Source organism: Crocodylus porosus, unplaced genomic scaffold (genome assembly GCF_001723895.1).
Source record: "Crocodylus porosus isolate Cpor-Errol unplaced genomic scaffold, CroPor_comp1, whole genome shotgun sequence".
Classification (NCBI taxonomy): domain Eukaryota; kingdom Metazoa; phylum Chordata; order Crocodylia; family Crocodylidae; genus Crocodylus; species Crocodylus porosus.
Window position 1 is genome coordinate 18,313,896 of NW_017728947.1, and position 18,999 is coordinate 18,332,894.

Here is an 18,999-nt window from a genome sequence, read left to right on the forward strand (position 1 = left end):
TTCTTTTTCATCCTTTGGCCTTTTCAATGTCACTTATTTGAGGAAGACTCATTCAAAAGGTCTCAGAGTACATATTGTAGAAGACTGAAATCTAAGGATAAAAGTAGTGTTGCTGCAAACAGTTAACTCTGGTGGGCTGGGCATTTTCTCCTACTGGTGTCACTTATGCTTTTGAAAGAAATAAGAATGGAAATATAACAGAGTGCAGAGCAAACAGAAAAGCCCGCAAAACAAAGCTCTAAGAGTGCTTCTGAATATTATAGGCACTGCTGTCTGCCCACATTAAAAATTCTTGCCAACCCACTGGCAAACAGATTAGAAATAACAAGTTTTGAAAGGAGACTAAATACAGATTTGCTGCCCCTGCCCTCTTCCCTTTTCAGATGGTATACATTACATCTAGAAGATTCACAAAAAAGCTCCTAGAGCAGCCATGTAAAACTCCCATGTTAAGTGTGCTGTAAGGCAGTTATAGACAGTTTTCATGCCTTTAAGATTCCTGGAAAGCAAGGCTCAGCCTTCCTGTGTTACCCTGCCGAAGTGGTAATACTGACATTGAAGCTATTTTTTACTCCCCTTCTTCCCCACTTAAATATTTGGGAGGCTGAAGTTTATTATTACAATTCACCATGACAGTTTTGGTAAAGCTTTAAAAACAAACAAACAAAAAAACCCTAATCTAAAATGTCAGCACTTGCCGAAGAAACTGGAACTCTTTATAAGATGCCTTTTATTTTATTGGAGCATAAATAAAATTAATTCATAGCCACATATTTGAACATAAAATGCCTAAAGCTATAATGCATGAGCAGAAGGGCACTTCATTAACAATGGCCAATTTATCTAAGCACCAAACTGTTAGAAAACAAACAAAAACCCACAATGAAGACAACACCAGGTACATGATCTATTTGTTTTCTAATTTATGTCTGCGTTTAACACAAAATGGTCAATAACAACCGTTTGCCAATTGATTCGGACTCTCTATTTTAAGGTACACATCCCTTACTGTCTGGTGCCCTTTTGGTAAACACTGTGCTTTGAATGGATTGGAACTTAACGCTATTACATTTGTTTAACGTTAACCCCAAATTATATGTCCACTACCAGAATTAGATATGTTGTAAAGCTCTGGTAATAGTGCTTGTGCTTAATACTGATGCAGCATTAAAGGACATGTGATAGTACTTTGGTAGAGGCCCTTATAGTTAAATTCAGTGCTAAGCATAAAGCCAGACTTACTTTGTGAATATTCTTCTCCCATCTGTGGAGGATACTCTTCATCCCAATCTACCACATCATCATCTGTAAGCACCACAATGTGACACTCTCTCTCACCACTCTGGGCACTGGCTACCATTAGTGGGAGAATCATTTCTTCCAAGTAGAACTCAAACTGTTTGCGAGCCCCATCATTCGATAATTCATGCATAAGAGCACCTAAAAAAAAAAAAAAAAAAAAATTAAAATCAAACCTCAAGGAGATATCATTTGGAAGCTTGCTAAAGAAGGTTTGGCTGGAATTAAAAACTGAACAGAGAAAAAAAAAAAAAAATCAGCATTTGTCAGGTAAAACACTGGTGCTTTATTATGAGCAAAATCAGAACCACCTTCCAGTTTACTGACTACCAAGAACGTGTGTCAAAAGTCTGTGTTAGGAGGACTCTCTTGCAGTTTGCTATCCCCGTCATATAAAATAAATTTGATTATTTTAGTGTTGTATGGGGATAAATCTGATCTTGAAAATCAATATTGTAATTATTTATAAAAAGTATCTGAACCAATGAGTGCAGATAGTGAATCTCAATTACACAAGCTAAAGTTCAAAAGAAAGCATCTTAAACCTCAGATGTTACACCATTAAGGAATCCCTAGGGCAGTATCATGTGTGGCTGTATACACCCTTTCCACAGAGTTCACACTTGTGAGCACCAGCCCTTTATGTGGGACATTATTTTGAATTTTATTCCAGTAATAAGTTTAGTAGTTCTGGAAATAATTCTGCTGACATACTTAAGTCAAGATGAAATAACGTGCAATTTATGACAAATACAGCTGTGCCAGCAAAAGCAAGACTGCTTCTGTTATCATTATAGCTTCTCTCTCAATTTCTAATTAAGTAACAAATGAGGAGAGCTTTATGTATAAGGAGAGCTTTATGTATACACCACTTCTTGACTTTATTCCCAGAAAGATTTCTGCTGTCAACCAGCTGCTACCATTTCTCAATTTTACACAGGGAAATAGTGAACAAGGAAGGGCTTAATTTTTTAATGACTCTTGATTGAAAAGATGAGCTGCTCTGGTGCATGGGGAGATGGGAAGAAAAGATAGATCTTATTCCCACAATAGTTTATACATTCCAGATTATATTCTAGTAGTAATATCAGAAACTTAAAAAACCCCTAGATTTATGTTAACATCTGTTCACTACCATTCTGTTTTCAAAGAATCCATACTTACTGAGATCTCTACATTTGATAGTACTGTATTCAAATGAGATACAAAGGTAGTCGCATGCTTCTCTTAGTTCGGGAATAGATATTCCATCGGGACAACGTATTACCCCAGTTTTGTAGTAATCCTTATAAACAAAAATGTATTTATATATAAATTACTGAACCAAAACAACTACTAATAAAAAACAATTAATTCCTTATTACAGAACCCTTTCATATCAATAAACTTTATATTCCCTCTCCCTCCCCTTCCAAAGAATAGAGATTGAACTACATGATTAGACATTAAAACATATTTATCCTCAGATTTACCAAGCTTTCACAGTAAAAACGTAATTTAAGTAGGTCAAGTTTTAGACATATTAGGTTTTTATTATTAGCGCTTAGCTTTATGCTGTTTATTATTTACACATCATTCAGGTTCTGCTGCAACACAGCTCAGTCAACAAGGCAGAACAGCAGATGAGCCACATTGCAATAGTTAGAGGGGCCTAGTTCTCTTTGAAGAGTGAATTCTGCTATTTTCTGCCGGGACATAGGCCACCTGGAAAATTTTTTTTACAATAAGTTGTGTTAACAAGTGTACTCTGCTGCAAAAGAAACAAGAATGAGAGCTAATGAGACAGCCAGATGGTATTTTGAATAATTTTTCCCTCCCAAAATGGAGGTTTAAAAATCTTCCAGGTTCTTTGATTTTTGAGAACGCACTAAACCCCAACACCTACAGATAGAAGAACTGTATTTAAAATGAGGGGGGTGGCCTCTGACAAAGTTAATATTTTGAAAATCTTATGTCTGAGGCAAAGTGACGCACAACAAGCACAGAGAAAAATATTACCATCGAAAGCTGTCCAATTTGTATTATGTATCTGCGTAAACTCCCCCCCCCCCCCATCTCAAGTGTTCAACTTTTCTAATCTTGGGGATCAAGAAATCTAAACGAACAGGAGGTGAAGTCATACACACATCATCCCTGCTATCTGAAATAAAAGCTTACCAGAATAGCACGAAACACAGTGGAGCCAATTCCTTCAGCTACTTCATACTCTCCCTTTTCATTAGGACGTGTGAAGTTATGTTCTCTGCCTGATCCAAACATCCTGTTCAGGATTAAAACTTATTTCAGATTTCCAAGAAACTTTGGATATGACAAAACTACAAATGACTTGGCAGAGATTTATGATCCGTTTCGTAAGTTATACACCCTATAAATAAGGTATTACAGATGCATTCTCTTCAGTTAAGTCTGAGCTAAGACCACTGGGGAACCCCACCCCCCTGCAAATGCAGACTCTAAATTAAACTGTTTCTAGGTAGTAGAGCTCAGGAAGAAAAGGCAATCTCCATTCTTCCATGCTTCACAAACTGGGAATGCTCCCATTTACAGTTTAAAACAGAAATATTTCATTCAATTCCTTGGAAGAATGGATATCTAAAAATATATTTACCTTGGCTATTCTCGCCTGTATCTTTTAAAAGAAAATCTGCTTGAAAACAAGGTTAAAAGAAAAAAAAAAAAACGATATAGGTGACAAACAAACAGCCCTGGAAGATTTCAGTGGAGGGTAAAAAAAAAAAAAAAAAAAAATCAGACTTGGGAGATGTTTTTTCTGTTAAGAGGATTAGACTAAACACCTGGCACCTCAAACGCCATCTATCTACCTACCTGTTTAAAAAGGTAAAATCTTAAAAGTACAGATTGAGTCCTAGACAACATTCATCTGCCCTCCAAAATTAAGCAATTTAACTAGTTGCCAGTCTGTCTCTACAACTCCAGCCCCTCACATTTTATTCAGATTTGTTCATTCATCTATTCCTCACCCTATAAAATATCCCAAATTTCTTCTTTCAGTGCTTTCAGTCCCAACACTAACTTCCTCCAGCTGAAAAGGGCAACATGCAGCCCCTCTACGAACCCACAGAGTTGCTACCTTGAAAACTGCTTCTGCTCCAGTGCAGGAGCAAAAGGCCTGCACTCTTAAAGACGGCGTGCTTCGTCTCCGTAGCAGTCCTTGCCTGGGAGCAGAGGTGCCCAGGAATGCCACTCGATCACTACCATTAGACTCCTTCTAACTGCCTCTCCTTGTCTCCCCTTGGCTTGTATCTTCCTTCCCTCATTTCTTTCTTGGTCCACTTCTCATTGCACTTCAATTCCTGGATGCTTTTTCCCCTATAAAGGGTAGATGGGCTACCATAATGAAAGGGTTTGCCTGTGCCACAGCTTACTGAGACTGTACAAATTTTAGTTAGCTCTGGTGGTTACAAATGAATGAACCTGAAAATATTAAACAGTGATGTGGCACAAGCACAAGTCTCTGCTGAGAAGCTACACACACACACGCTACTCAACGCATCTGGATATCTAACAAAAGTCAGATACCAGTTGAGAGAGAAAATACACACTTTGAGTGTCAAGTGTCCCTGTGCATCCTACAGACAGAGGAGACTAATAGGTAGACCTCAATCTTACCTCTCTGGGTTTCAACAGTTTAAGGTTCAAACTATTTTACGCTTTTTAAAGAAACCATATCTACGATTTGACATTCTGCCTCTGGAATGAAAAGTTGTATTCTTTTACAGGAAGGCATGAAGGCATTTTTTTTTTTTTAAACGCTAGCGGTGCACCAATAAAGATTTTCTTGGCCAATACTGATAGCCAATTATTCACCAGGCATATCAGCTGATACCAATCTAAAAGCCAATTTACAGGAATGCAGCCTGGCAGTGCCCTGCAGATAAGTCTAAGAAGGGGAAAGGGCGTGGGGGGGAGAGATCGAGGCCCCCATTGGGAGGGAGGGAGCAAGGCAGGTGCAGTGGTAAGCACTGCCAAGCCAGGGCGGAGAATGGGACTCCCCCGGGGCCAGGAGCAGGCCAGAGCCGCAGGCGTTCTATCCTGCTCTCAGCTGGGGGGAAGGGGGGCAGCGGCGGGTCTCATTTACTGCCCTAACTGGGCAGTGCCTGCCCCTGCCCCACACTCTCCCTCTCACTGTGGGGGCCTTGATCTACACCCCCACACACACCCCCCTTCCACTCCACAGACTTACCTGCAGGGTGCTGCTCTCCAACCTGACAGGCTGCATTCTTGGCCATGTGCATGCATGCAGCTGCGCACAAGCACATGGCATTCAATCAGTGACATTATCAGCTACACCAGCCAAAAAAAGCCGATAGCCAATAATGTTAATTTTCCTTTTATCAGTGCCGATCTGATATGCAACCGAGATACCAGTGCACCTCTACTTTATTTACCACAGCACTACGATCTAGCTTTTATATTTTGCTTTAAGAAAACACCCAGTTGTGTTTCTTCTAGATGTACATGTACACAGTAAGCACTGATTCCAAACTGATTCCTTGTTTTGTATTAACAAGGGGTAGAACAAGTTCAATGAGTGAAGTTGAACTTTTATATAAATGCCCTTTTAAAAAAGGAAGTCAATTTTAGGATTATAAAAGATAAAAGCTCATTGTCTACTAGGCTTGAGGCAAAGCCTAGTAGACACTCTCCACTTGAAACTGAAAGAATGAGCAGAGCTTAAGTAGATGGGTAAAGGCCCATTCCTGGAACATGAAAGTCTTACTTAGTGCCTCTTATGCTATTACTGACAAGAAGCAGCTTTAAAATAAAGTTATTTTTAAACCACTACTTCCATAGTTTTATTAACCTAGTTTTGAACCTGCAGAAATGTAGAATAAGCTTGTTCTTTTGACAAGTCCCTGAGGATAGACAATTCATTTAATAGTGTTTGCCAAGGGGAAAATTCTACTGTGTCAGTCACTGTATACCTGTACTTAAAGTCGGTGTCAAGGGCAACTATTCTGTTATGTTGCTTTACATGAATATGCAATTTCTGTTAACATGCACAAAACTATCAAGCACACTCCTTTCATTTATGACATTACCTAAGTTGGTTACCTAAGAAGGAAACCAAAGATGGAATATGGAACATCAGGCAAGATTCTCTCTCTTGTTTTCACAAAAGGACAATCCACTTACTATTACTTCTCAGGCAATTTAAACCAAAACCCAAGATTGGTAGAACTGAGGGGAAAAAAACCCACCCCTCCAGCTCAGTAGGCACTGCCACCTGACATACTTAAGTTATGACACCTAAGACCTGTGCTAACAGGCAATCAAATCTCACATGAGCACACCTCAAGACTCAGTGAGAGACTGGCACAGCTGCTCTATGTCTCAGCACACAAAACAAGGTGCTTTAACATAGACAAGTGCCACTTACCACCACAGTAAATGGCCCACCATTTATACAAGGAATGAGGGGGACTACCCTGGAGCTACAAATAATGAGCCACAGGGTCTTTTCTTACTAAATTTAAAACCCATACCCAGAATATGAAAGTAATTCAACTATCTGCAACATACTTAAGGATGCTAGCTTTTTGCTGACACTGATAACAGCTCTTATTGCAAGGATATCACTCAGGCTTACAGAAAGAGAAAACTGCTTCCAAGGACAAGAATGTAATGGCTTTCAATATCTTTAGGATTTGGCAACTGGAACAAGATAATCCATATTTTCCTAAAAAGATTTCTTTCATTGTATTCCAAACACTGGTTATGTTCCTTGTTTTGTGCTATATAAAAGGAAAGACATACAGAAGTTGTCCAGCAAATCCCTTACACTCACTCCTTCAATTCAGAGCTAGTTAGGAAGTCTTGTGCTGATTTTGGAGACATCCATAAAAAATGAGTACTACAACAATGCTTCCAATTTATAAATGAATACTGAGCTTTTGCTTGGATAGTTTATTAGCAACAGCTCCATTTCACAAGTTTCTCCCTATAAATTTAAATTGTTATTAACTTGGTCATAAAAATCACATGCAGCCAGTGGAATAAAATTCAGTTGTGTTGCTTTTTTGTATTTGAAAGGTAAACAGATATAAAACGGGGTGCTCAACCTCCAGCCCAAATGTGGTCTGCGGAGCCTTAGACTCCGCGGGGCTCCCCACAAGTTGAGAAGTTTGGCAGCACAGGAGCTGTTACATTCAATACAGCCCCTGCCAAATTCCAAAAACCCCAAGCCGTGCACAGCAGGTTGGGGCCGAGCCCTGCCCCACCCCACCCCGCCCCTCCAGCCTGTTCTCCACCTCCTTGCAGTTAGATCAGGGCTCTCTCCCTTCTCACAGCTGGCTCAGGACCGGGACTGGACCATGCCCCTTACCCTCTCCCATTGCTCTGCATGGCTGGATGAGGTTCTACCACCACTGCCCCAAATACTGGATCAGGACCACCAGCTGGATCCAGGCTGCAGACAGACTGGGCACTAGCTATCCCGTCGACCAGCCAAAAAGACTGAGCACCACTGATGTAAAACAACCGAGCAGACAGACACATAAGAATAGCTTAATTTTATTTTTTTTAAAGCAATTCAAATGGCTTCATGGAAATGTTATTTCAAACATGCTATTCCGTAATTATAAGATAAAAATGGGACCAACCTGCCCAACATTGTATTAGGCTGCGCAGTAAAGATGGAAGGGTCTACAACAAATCTCGTGTTGTCCACTATAAGTGTTACTCGTTCAGAGGTCCGTACGTTCCGAGCTCCCTCTTTTCCATTCTCATATACAAATACCATTTCCCCACCAATCTTGCAGCTCCCATCTGAACTTGACTGGCTGCTGTTTCTACTGCTATTCCCAACACTGGAACCATTTGGGGAGGTTTTCTGAGGGCGAGGACTGCTTGGTCGAGACGAACTGTGATCCTTTTCACGATCTAATAGACAATGAAAATCAAAAGAAAAGGCAAGGGCAGAGTTCTAGGTTACCTTATATCAGAGACAAAAAGATGAGTGAAAACACGCAAGTTATCAATTTGGCAATGCACCCAAATCTTGTTCTATATGCAGCTAATAATTCTACTTAATGTTCCAATTATTATAGGTTTCTTTATTTTAATGTATTTATTTATTTACTGAAGATGGCAGCCTCTGTTACAGCAACTTGGAAAGAAACTACATATTCTTCTCAAAAAGTTGCAAACATTCAGTATGTATGGGAAAAGATGCTACAGGCCAGACACAGTAGCTGGTATTTCTTTCTGAATTGTATGTGTGTTTATGCATGTATATATTTTATACAGCACTGCTTCGTCTACAAGGTTGAGAATGATTTCAGAGCTTACATTTTAATCCTTTTTTCTGGTAAAGCTGTAATCAGTTCTACTTCAACTGATAAAACAACTCATTTCTGTATGATATCAGATTTTGTTTATAAAGAGTAAATTACAGTTAAATGGAGAACTTACGACCAGCAGAGAGAAAGTGGTGGTAGCAGAAGGAATGCTGTAAGTTTCCCCCTGAGATGCACTGTATTTAAAAAAGCTGGTAAGAGGCTTTTAGATATAGCCCAGTAAGTGTAGAAAGTATTTTTTTTGTTATTGTTGTGCTGAATGATTTCAGGAATCAGTGATAATTGCTGAATTTCTTAGCCTATATAAGTAGTTGTCAGAGCCATTCACAGTCTCCAGAACTGAGGCAGTTCTCAAAAGGACACCTGCAGTATATGCTCTATTCTGCATCAGTTCTGGGAAGAAAACTGGTCTTTCTTTGCATCTTTTTTTCTCTGCTTTCTTATTCCTTGCACTGTGGCAGTACATGCATGCATGTATGCACACGTGCACACACACACACGTGAAAAAAAACCCACTATCTTCTGAATAGGGGTGCATCAATAGAGATTTTGGGAGCCAAAACCAATAGCCAACATTTAAGGACGCATATTGGCCAATACCAATCCGATTTCTGACATGGCTGCCTCCACCTGGTAAGTTCAGTGTGATGGAAGGGGAGGGGGAAGGGAAGGGGTGTGAGAGGGCAGATCAACACCCCCCATGGCAAGGGAGAAGGTAGGGGCTGCCCAGGTGGGGCTGGGGAGCAGCTCCCACCACTGCTTGCACCCCAGGAGGGCATGGGGGGGGGGTCCCTGGATCTGCAAGGGGTGGGGCAGGGGCTGGGCTTGGAGCAGATGCTGGGAGGATGCTGCATCCACCCCAAATTTCACTGCCGCTCCACTACCAGTGCCGCCGCTGCCAGCCGCTGGGCACAGCCCTGACTCAACACCCCACCACCACCCTGGAAGAGTCACCGCCCCCCTGGGAAGCGCCTGCAGCTGCCCCCTCCTTTCCTCACCACAGGGGGCATTGATCTGCCTCCCCACCACCATGCCCCTTCCCTCCCCTTCTACCACACCAAACTTACCAGCTGGAGGCAGCTCTCCATGCTGCTGGCTGTGCTCTTCACTGCCTGAGTGCTGTACTGTGGCTCCATGCAGCATAGGCATTTATCGGCCAAATTATCAGCCCTATCGGGCCGATACCCAATACAGCCAGTTTTCTTTATATCTGTATTGATCTGATATCGGACTAATGCACTGGTGCACCTCTACTTCTGAATTCAGGTTGGTATCTGGCCTATAATGTTTTTACCTACAAACTGAATATCTGTACTTGTGTCTAAATATTAAAAAGATGTGGAGGTTTAATAACACAGGATTTTTAAATACATCACATAGTAAAATACAAGGAAGCTCATTTTTAGAGCTGCTTTTGAAACTGGTAAACAGTTGATGTTACTGTTCCTTGTTAATGCTGACACTTAACTCCTTCTGAAATGACAAAGGGAAAAAAAGCCTTTTTCTAAAAAATACTATTGTGTACCCTGATGCAAAAAACTTTTTGTACATATTTCAATCTAAAGACCATCTTAAATCAATAGGATTATTTCTGAGTAAAGTTATATAATACGCAGTGTTTGGAGAACTGGGATCTAATTTGCAATATTGTGTTTTGTCTACAGTGGTTCTGTAAATTCAAATTAAAATATACCCTACCAGTAATGACATTTTAAAAAATGTATAAAATATTGAACTATGACTGTAGTAGTACAGGTCTTAAGATTTCTTGTAAGTCAAAAGTTTTTGTATTTGAAAAACAAGGGGCGGGGGGAAAAGGAGGCAATAACTCAAAATCCCAAACCTGATCCATCTGGGTGCAGAGTCAAGGGGTAAAAATGATTAAAAGGATAAGGAATAGCATGGGGTGAGAGATGTTACAGATACCAGGAACAAGAAGGTTTAGTAAAGATATTCAAAATAATAAATTATATAAAGACTTGTTCACAATTTCACAAGTTGCAAGAACATCTGCCTTGCCATTTTATCATTAAACTGATGATTAATAAAGAGAGGTTGAAGAGTGTTTGGTTAAACACACTTCCTCCCTTCTTCCCCACAACAGCACTGAACAGTTCCCAAGGTCAAACAAACTGAAGGGCTTTAAAAAAAATAACAAAAAGAAAAGGGCATTTCCCAAACCTCCCCTCAAATATTTAGGGGACTTCAATGGTTAGATCCATGCTCCAGCAATGTATTATCTTATAGCTTATTGTAACTTCCTAGAAATTATGAAGATTAAAGCAGCAGGGGGTAACCTTTTTGGTAGGTATGCCACAAGTTAGCCCTGAATCCTCACATAGTCCTAGTCCAATTCCCTTCCTATTTTCTGTTCTCTACTCTGTCCTCCCCGCTGAACTCATGCTCTGCTTTCTGCCCCTTGCTCCCTGCCCAATTCACTGCTTTACCTTCTGCGTCCTGCCTAATCTGCTGCTGTATTTCCTGTCCCTTCCCTGATACTTTGCATGCCCCACAAAGAGGCTGCCTGTGGCACTCATGCTGCAGGCTGGCCACCCCATACTAGAGCATCATATAGATACTGGAGTCTCATATGAAAAATAGGAATGACAAGCCAAAAGGTAACAGAGAGAAAATCATGCCTTTGGGAGCAAGCAGAAATGGTACTACTGGAAGCCTGCATTAAAACAAATAATTAGCAATACTTTTAAGACTCCCCCCCGCCTTACTGTCCCTCTACAATGAAAAAAATAAATACAAAATTAACCAAATTAATGGATTACATCTTTGAAACACGCATTTGACACCAACATACCTCCATGATGTTGTCTTGTGGGTGAAGTAACGTTCCTGATGCATGGAGTGAGCTGAGACTCTACTCTTTCATGGGATGAGTCACGTGATCGATCACTTGACCTTCGTCTGTCTCTTGATCTCTCATGTCCACCACTAGCACCATGGAGGCTCATTTTTGTATGGTCTTTAGCAACACGAGATGGGGTACTAAAAGAAAAAAAAGAATACTCAGCAATCTACAATCTTAGTCTAAAATAATCTAGAATACATTTAGTATTCAAAACGACTTTATTTGCAATTCACTCAAGGGGCTTGAAAACTAGATCAATGCTACTTACCTCCACTTCTTTGCTACACCATTCCTATATTTCCACTCCTGCAGACTACTGTTTAGAATCACAAACAAATAGCAAGAATTAGGTGTGGTCGATCCTACACAGCTTGGCCAGCAGAATTCAAGTTCCGCTGGCAATACTATTAGTGTATCCAGACTCACACTCCCCATTGTGGCAGAGACCCTTCCTTTTTACAGTTCTGCAAGCAACAGAAAGCTTCTGTTGCCACAGTGAAGCTGCCAGAAGTGCTTAGAGATGTGCCCATGCTTTCTGCTGGCTGTCTGTGACCTCTTTAAAACAGCTGGTCTCTTCCAGAGTCCACCTTGCACAATGTCAGCAGCACAACTCCTGTAGTGGAGCTGTGCTGAGCCAACAGAAGTCATAAGAATGGGGACACGTTCAGGTAGCTGCTGTTTATTGGCAGAAGGCTGGCAATGTAGACAACACTGAACTTAGTACTGAAAGCTAACTAAAGTAAAATGCCACAGACTACTTCATGGTTTGAATCTGAATTCACAGAAACATTTGCAGACCTGTTAAGCCAAAGCAGAACTAAGGCATATAATAAAAATAGACTACTGCAACATAATAAGTAAATAGTTAAACAGACAAAACACACACACACGGACACAATTTGCTACAAAGACAATGCCATGCAATTAAAAGGAAAAAGGTCAGGTTTATTGCAAAATTGAAGAAGCTTGTGAGAAAGCTTTTAGATAAATAAGATGGATATATATTATTCTAAAATCCTATTATGTTTCCCCTTAAGTAAAACATCCCCTTCAGTTTACTGAAAGAGAAGGTTTCAGTCGTACTTTGGCATCTGGAAAAAAATGAATTTAGTCATTTTTTGTTGTGCCAGTTGAAAGAAATTGGAAATAAAGCAGCCCACAAATCATATCAATCCAGCAAACTAAGCCGTTAAAACTGAAGTTGTTAAAAAAGAAAGGTCGATGGTATTGTTAGTAAGAAGTACTCACATACACTTTAACTTTAGCTTGGCTGCCTAAGGTAGAGTTTAAATCACAAGGCTAATGCAGGCCATATTATGTTGCATTTCTCCATTTAAATAAATTGATTGAGTTACTTACACCTGCAAAAATTTCAAGGTCCATAATTTCAGACTGTATCAAACAAAGATGCTTCGTTTATGGCACTTTAAAACACATTTTTATTCCCACTACTGCAGCATGGTACTAAAAGGACTATGTAGAAACACTTAAATCAGCTTCTTAGCTACACTCCTATCAGCATAGACATGACTTAAGTTCCTGATCTTTTTATTGTAGAAGTGCACCAATACATTGGTCTGATATTGGATTGTTACCGATATAAAGAAAATTGGCTGTGTTGGAAATTGGCCCAATGGGGCTGATAACTTGGCCAATAAATGCCAGTGTGCACACACAGCTGCAATGAAGTTGCGTGGAGAGCTGCTTACAGCTGGTAAGTCCATTGTGGTGGAAGGGGAGAGGAGGCTAGATCAAAGCCCATACGGTGAGGGAGGGAGGGGGCATGGGCAGGTGCTCCCCAGCCACAGCAGGACATGGGACAGGGGCGCAGCTTGTGTGTGTGGGGTGGGAGAATGGCTCCTGCTGCTGCTTGCACCCAGATCTGTGTGGAGCAAGCAAGCAGGCTAGAGCTGGCTCTTCTCACCAGGGTCTAGGCTCAGAGCGGGGGCTACAGAGGGGGCTGCAACCACCGCAGATTTCACCGTAGCTCCCTCCCAGCACTGCTGCATGCCTGGCACAACCCCGGTTCTTCCCGGCGCACAGGAGAATGTGGGGGCTGAGCTAGGCTGCATCAGAAGCGTGGCAGTGGCAGTGCTGGGAGGGAGCTATGGCAAAATTTGGGGTGGCTTCAGCCCTCTCTGTAGCCCCCGCTCCAAGCCCAGCCCTCAGTGAGAAGAGCTCGGCTGCAGCCCACTCTCTCAAACCATGCAGATCTGGGGAGACATGCCCCCCCACCCTCCCAGGGTGCAAGCAGCAGCAGGAGCCACCCCACCCATGAGCCATGCCTCTGTCCCATGTCCCACCCCAGCAGCACCTGCGTCAGCCCCCTCTCCCTCACCGTGGGGGCCTCGATCTGCCCCCTACACCTCTTTCCTCCCCACTCCCCCTCCACCACAACGGGCTAACTAGCTGGAGACAGCTCTCCGTGCTTTTTCAGATATCAAATCGATATTGGCCAATATGCTGCCTTAAAAATCAGGTATCTGTATTGGCCCCAAAAATCTCTATTGGTGTACCCTCTTTTATTGGATATCAAAAATCCTACAAAATGATACAAACAACTTTAATCTAGTAAGAATTAGCCTATAACTCCTACAATGTGCACACCCAGTTATTTTCTATTTGTTTGGAGCCAAGAGAGAGGCCTCAAAAAGCCACTTGCTTACTAATTTATGAATCCCACACAACAGTCACAAAGAAGAGAGGTTAAAGAAATTATTGCATTAGAAGGCTATAACTGGAATGACGACCCAGCTAAAAACTGAACAGGGCATTTTATAAAAATGCACAAGCTAGAGCAGCAAGTTTCTGAAAACTTGCTTTAAAAAGAGGCGATTAGAAATCATTCAACTAGAGGCAAGAAACTCAAAAATCACTCAGAAGTAAAGCACCCAGCATAGCACATTTCAGCTTCCAATGCTACAATGATAGATGCAACATATGATCTTAAATACAGTAAAACAAAAATCTTAATTATCATCACTAGTTAGGCTTGATACCAAGTCTGATACAACACAAAAAGAGGCTACTGAATACCCAAAAGAAAGTGTTGGCAAGTACTATTTATGAGATGTAGACTTTTAATTTTCCATGTAACAAACAGAATTTAAATGAATCTATATTTCTTCCTCACCCACACTGAGTGGGGGGCCAAGAAAAAAAGTTCATATTGATAAAGGAGAAATGTGGCGCAGAGAAAAACTACTGCAATACTGTTTCCTGCCAAGCTTAAAATACTCTGTATGCCTTATTGCATTTTCTGGGTGTGAAGCTGGCCAAGAAATTACTGAACAATGTCAAAAATTTAAAGTCTTGTTTAAAGGAGAATGAGGATCAGATATATATTCCAAAATGAACAAAATCCAAGTGGGCTCTTTAACAGAAACAATATTTTTTTAAGACATACAATATAGATGTATGCATATTCCAAAGTGAGCGCTTATTATCAAGATTTAAGGATTGCTATGGTGTCCCATTTTATTTTTCTACTAGGAAAGGTGAGTACAAGTTAGGCTCACCACAAAAATAAAATTTGCAGGAGAAGTTTCCAAAGTGAAGTCTGCAAACCCTCTCCTTTTCCTTATGAAGGTATTTGCATTTACAGAGTCAGTATTTGCTATCTGCAAAAGAAAAAAGAAGTGATGGGATGCAGCCTAGAGTTAAAACCAGATAGCAATAAAAATCCATAATTTTTACACTAATCTAATATGCTGAGTTTCCACTGTGCATTATGGAAAAGGCCTTACAGTGCCTCAGCAAGGACGAGATTGCTCAGAGCAGATCTGTCTGAATCAGGGACAGGCAATTAGTTCAGGCAGAGAGGGCCGCTTACTGAGTTTTGGGAAGCCATTGAGGGCCACATGACAGGGGGCCAGGGGCAGATAAATATTAATTTTCTAAATGCTATAGGGGCCTCATGGGCCAGACAGAATGCCCTGGTGGGCTGCATTTTGCCTGCCCCTGGTCTGAATGGTGGCCTATGAGCAGTTAATCTGCTGCTCCCCCACTCACTGCCCCTACTGCTCCAGCTGCAGCAGCAGCCAAGAGCTCCAGGCTATCCATCCAGTTTCAGATTTCTGTGCCTACCCAGGTTGTGGCAAGGCTTAGTTTTCAGTGCTGAAGAAGCTCATGGCATGGCGCAGCAGGACAGCCTGTGGCTACTAAATTAGGAGGAAGAGACTAATAGGAACAAGGCTACCCACCCCTGCTATGCAGCAAAGGAAGCAGCACTATCCACCTGGGCACCCAGAGCAAGGGGCAGCGGGGGGCCATGGCTCACACCACTGCACCAAAGGGGTGTTCAGGCCCACTAGTGCAGCTTGCATGGAGCTTGGCCTCCAGTCGTATCAAAATTAGACAGCCTCAACTCAGAGGTCATGTACATAGAGGACCTCCAGCTTTGAAAGAAAAGCGTTAGCATATCTAATAACTGCCTACAAAGGTCAGCAATGTTTCCCAGTGCAAGTCAGAAAAGGTGAGCCTTGGGTCTAAAGCCTACAAGCACTAGGACGCAGCCACCTCCAAGAGTTCTCCCTGCCACCCAGCTGCGATGCAGTAGCAGTCAGCCCCACTCTGCTAGAGCCTATGCTGTCTAGCTTCAGTGCGGCACAGGAAAAGCTCCCTCCACTGGAGCTCCCAGGCACCTGACTGCCACAAGGCAGGCAGGCAGCTCCCCTCTGCTAAAGCCCCTGGTACCCAGCTGCAGCGTGATGTGGAAAGTCCTGCTGCTGAATGCCACAGTTCAGTGGGCCAGATACAAACTTGCTGACCCTTGATCTATGCAACTTGGTTCAAGGGGCAAGAATACACCAAGCATGGAAAAATCAACTACGGAAACATTATATCCACAATGCCAGGTTTACTTCTGGACAAAATTTCAGATGATGAAAACAGGGCCCCACAGCAAGGAGATAAGACTGCCTTTATCCTGTCATATTGTGCAAATGATAGGCTTTGGTGCAAGAAACACGAGTCAAGGGAACTTTAACTTCATCCTCATATATATGGGAAAACAACCTACTGCCTGGAGGCTGGACCTGGCCCATGGATGTGGGACTGGAGGCACTCTCCTCCTGCTGCTGTGGAAAGAGGCACCAGCTGCAGCAAGGTCTTTCTCCAACACAAATTGAGACACCGTGGCCTGCAGCCTAAGAAGATTGCGGACTGCTGTCCTAGACAATGGAAACAGATTTTACTGCATTCTCTGGTGTAAAAACCTGTTTCATCCCTAGTTAAAAGGAAGAGGAAGTCCTTCAAAAAGCCCACAAACAAGTTATTTAGAGGCACATCACCTCCCAGGCAGTGATCTCAAGAGTTTTTAACAAACCAGGGTGGGTCCTGATCATGGATTGCTGGACAGAAGAATCAAAAAGAATGGTGCTACAGGAAATGGCATTGACTCAAATTAGAAACAGACTTCCTTATTAGTCATTCCTGACTCAAACATCTTACTACTGAGTTGCCATTATGTTACTGGGAATGCTTTTTGGATAAGATTTAAAGTCCATTTGAAGTGCTATTGCTTCACCTTCCCTATACAGCAGAGGTGCTCAAATATTCCCAGCTGCACTTGTGGACACGGGCATATATGAAGAATCCTAGGGTGGGGGACAGACGAACAGACAGGACAGGATGAGATGAAACGGACCGATGACCAGTTGGTAGCTTATAAATGTAAGACTTAAGTACGCAAAGCAGACTGAAACACTACACCCTCTTTTATCTTAACTACAGCCCCCTAAGTGTCAAATGTTCATCTCATTGTTGAAACAAAATCAAGAAACATTCAGAAAAATATTTACTTGGGCAGTTGAATCTACCTGTCCAAATGAAAAGTTCCATTCATCTGATCATGTATGCTACAGAAAAAAGAATATTGTTACTGAAATACTAGCAGGTTTAATCAGTAAGCAATATAGTTAAAAAACGGATGGGAAGTTAATTAATTTGATGTGGGGTATTTTTCCCTTAAGATTTTTCTAATCCTAGGTCAATTAAATAACTTTAAATTGACTTTACCATCTAATACTGTGAAACTGGAACTCTGTAGCATTTAGGCTAGTACCTGGGACCCTATGAAAAGTTCAACTGAATAGTACAATTTTATTTCATTCAGCTTGAAGCAGGATTAAGTTGTTAAAGAATTACAAAAGTAAAAACAGTAATACAAAAAGAATTTAAAAACACAAGAATCAGCACAACCAGCTTAAAAAAAAAAAAGATAATTGATTCGGAAAAAAAATATACAAAAATGCAATTACTACCTACTAAAACTAAAGTTAACAAATTATCAGTTTTAAAAATAAACCTGTCACCTGCAGCCTTAGTGAGTATGCGTAGGTGCTAGAATCTCGCCAATACCCACAAGACTGGTTTAGAGTTACTAAATTATGCTAGTTAGTAAACACAAAGGAGAAATATGCTGCATTCATTTGATTAGTGTAGTATAGTTTAAATTTATAACACTTGGAAGTATACTAGCAAACACATTCAAGTAGGTTGGATCATCACATATCTGGCTTTGTCCGCAATGGGATTTCAACCAACAGAATAATCATGCTAGTTTAGACAAGCCCCCAGATACATACCGGGATTTTCTGCAGAATAGGTGTGTTGCTAGAACTCCATTACACTGGTGAAAAAGCCTCTTACAAAAGTGGAGCAGCCCGCAGGTTGTACCCGTGACAACTGCCATTTATAGCCACTTTAACTATTCCATACACTAGACGTTTGTACCAGTACATCTAGACCACAGGTTCCCAACCCCCGGGCCGTAGCCTGGTGCCAGGCCACGAAGGGTTGGCTGCTGGACTGGAAGTTCAGAAGTGGCCGGCATACCACGGACCAGAAGCCAACCCTTTTTTGTGCTCAGTATGCTGGTCCACAGTTTGCTGGTCCACAGTCTAAAAAGGTTGGGAACCACTGATCTAGACCAGCAGTTAACTCGGGGACGGGTAAAGTCCAGCCCACAGTCCAGATCAGGCCCATGGCGGACTCCACTTTCCAGAGGCCCCTGCCCGCTGGTTTCCATAGAGCCCCAGTAGTGGCAGCACCATGACAGTGCAGTGCAGATGTTTCCATGGAGACCAGCCCCAGCAGCACTGGCGGAATGCGCAGCTGCTCCAGGACTGGGATCTTGTGGCAGTGATAATGTGGTCCAGAGCCAGGACAGAGTTGTGATCTGCTGCCCATAGGCCCAGGGCAGAGGCATGCACTGCGAGATCCTAGCCTCAGAGCAGCTCCCCACCCAGCCGCATACCCTGCTAGTGCTGCTGGGCTGGTCTCCATGTAAATCCTGGCCCCATGCTGTCACAGTGCTGCTGCTAGGGGTTGCTGGGAAATGGAGTCCAACCACTGATTGGATCTGCCATTTTGCCCACCCTGAGCTAACTAATGGCTGAAATTCCCCACATAGCTACAGCCTTGGTCTCTTCAACACAAAATTGTCACAAGCATTAATCTAGAATGTCAGTCCATGAAAAGCTATGGCTTTGCCCATAATATGGCAGTATCTAAAAG

General features: G+C 41.9%; 1 protein-coding gene across 3 annotated transcripts in view; it reads right to left on the reverse strand.

Moving 5' to 3' along the window:
* BTBD10 (BTB domain containing 10) overlaps positions 1-18,999 on the reverse strand; it is a 42,666-nt gene that overhangs the window by 2,647 nt on the left and 21,020 nt on the right. For all 3 annotated transcript variants that reach the window (XM_019551480.1, XM_019551481.1, XM_019551479.1), the window contains 5 exons: positions 11,431-11,618; positions 7,923-8,202; positions 3,457-3,559; positions 2,464-2,584; positions 1,243-1,440 (listed from right to left, as the gene is read on the reverse strand). In XM_019551480.1, the coding sequence (XP_019407025.1) occupies positions 1,243-1,440; positions 2,464-2,584; positions 3,457-3,559; positions 7,923-8,202; positions 11,431-11,618 (890 nt within the window). The remainder of the gene's footprint in view (positions 1-1,242; positions 1,441-2,463; positions 2,585-3,456; positions 3,560-7,922; positions 8,203-11,430; positions 11,619-18,999) is intronic.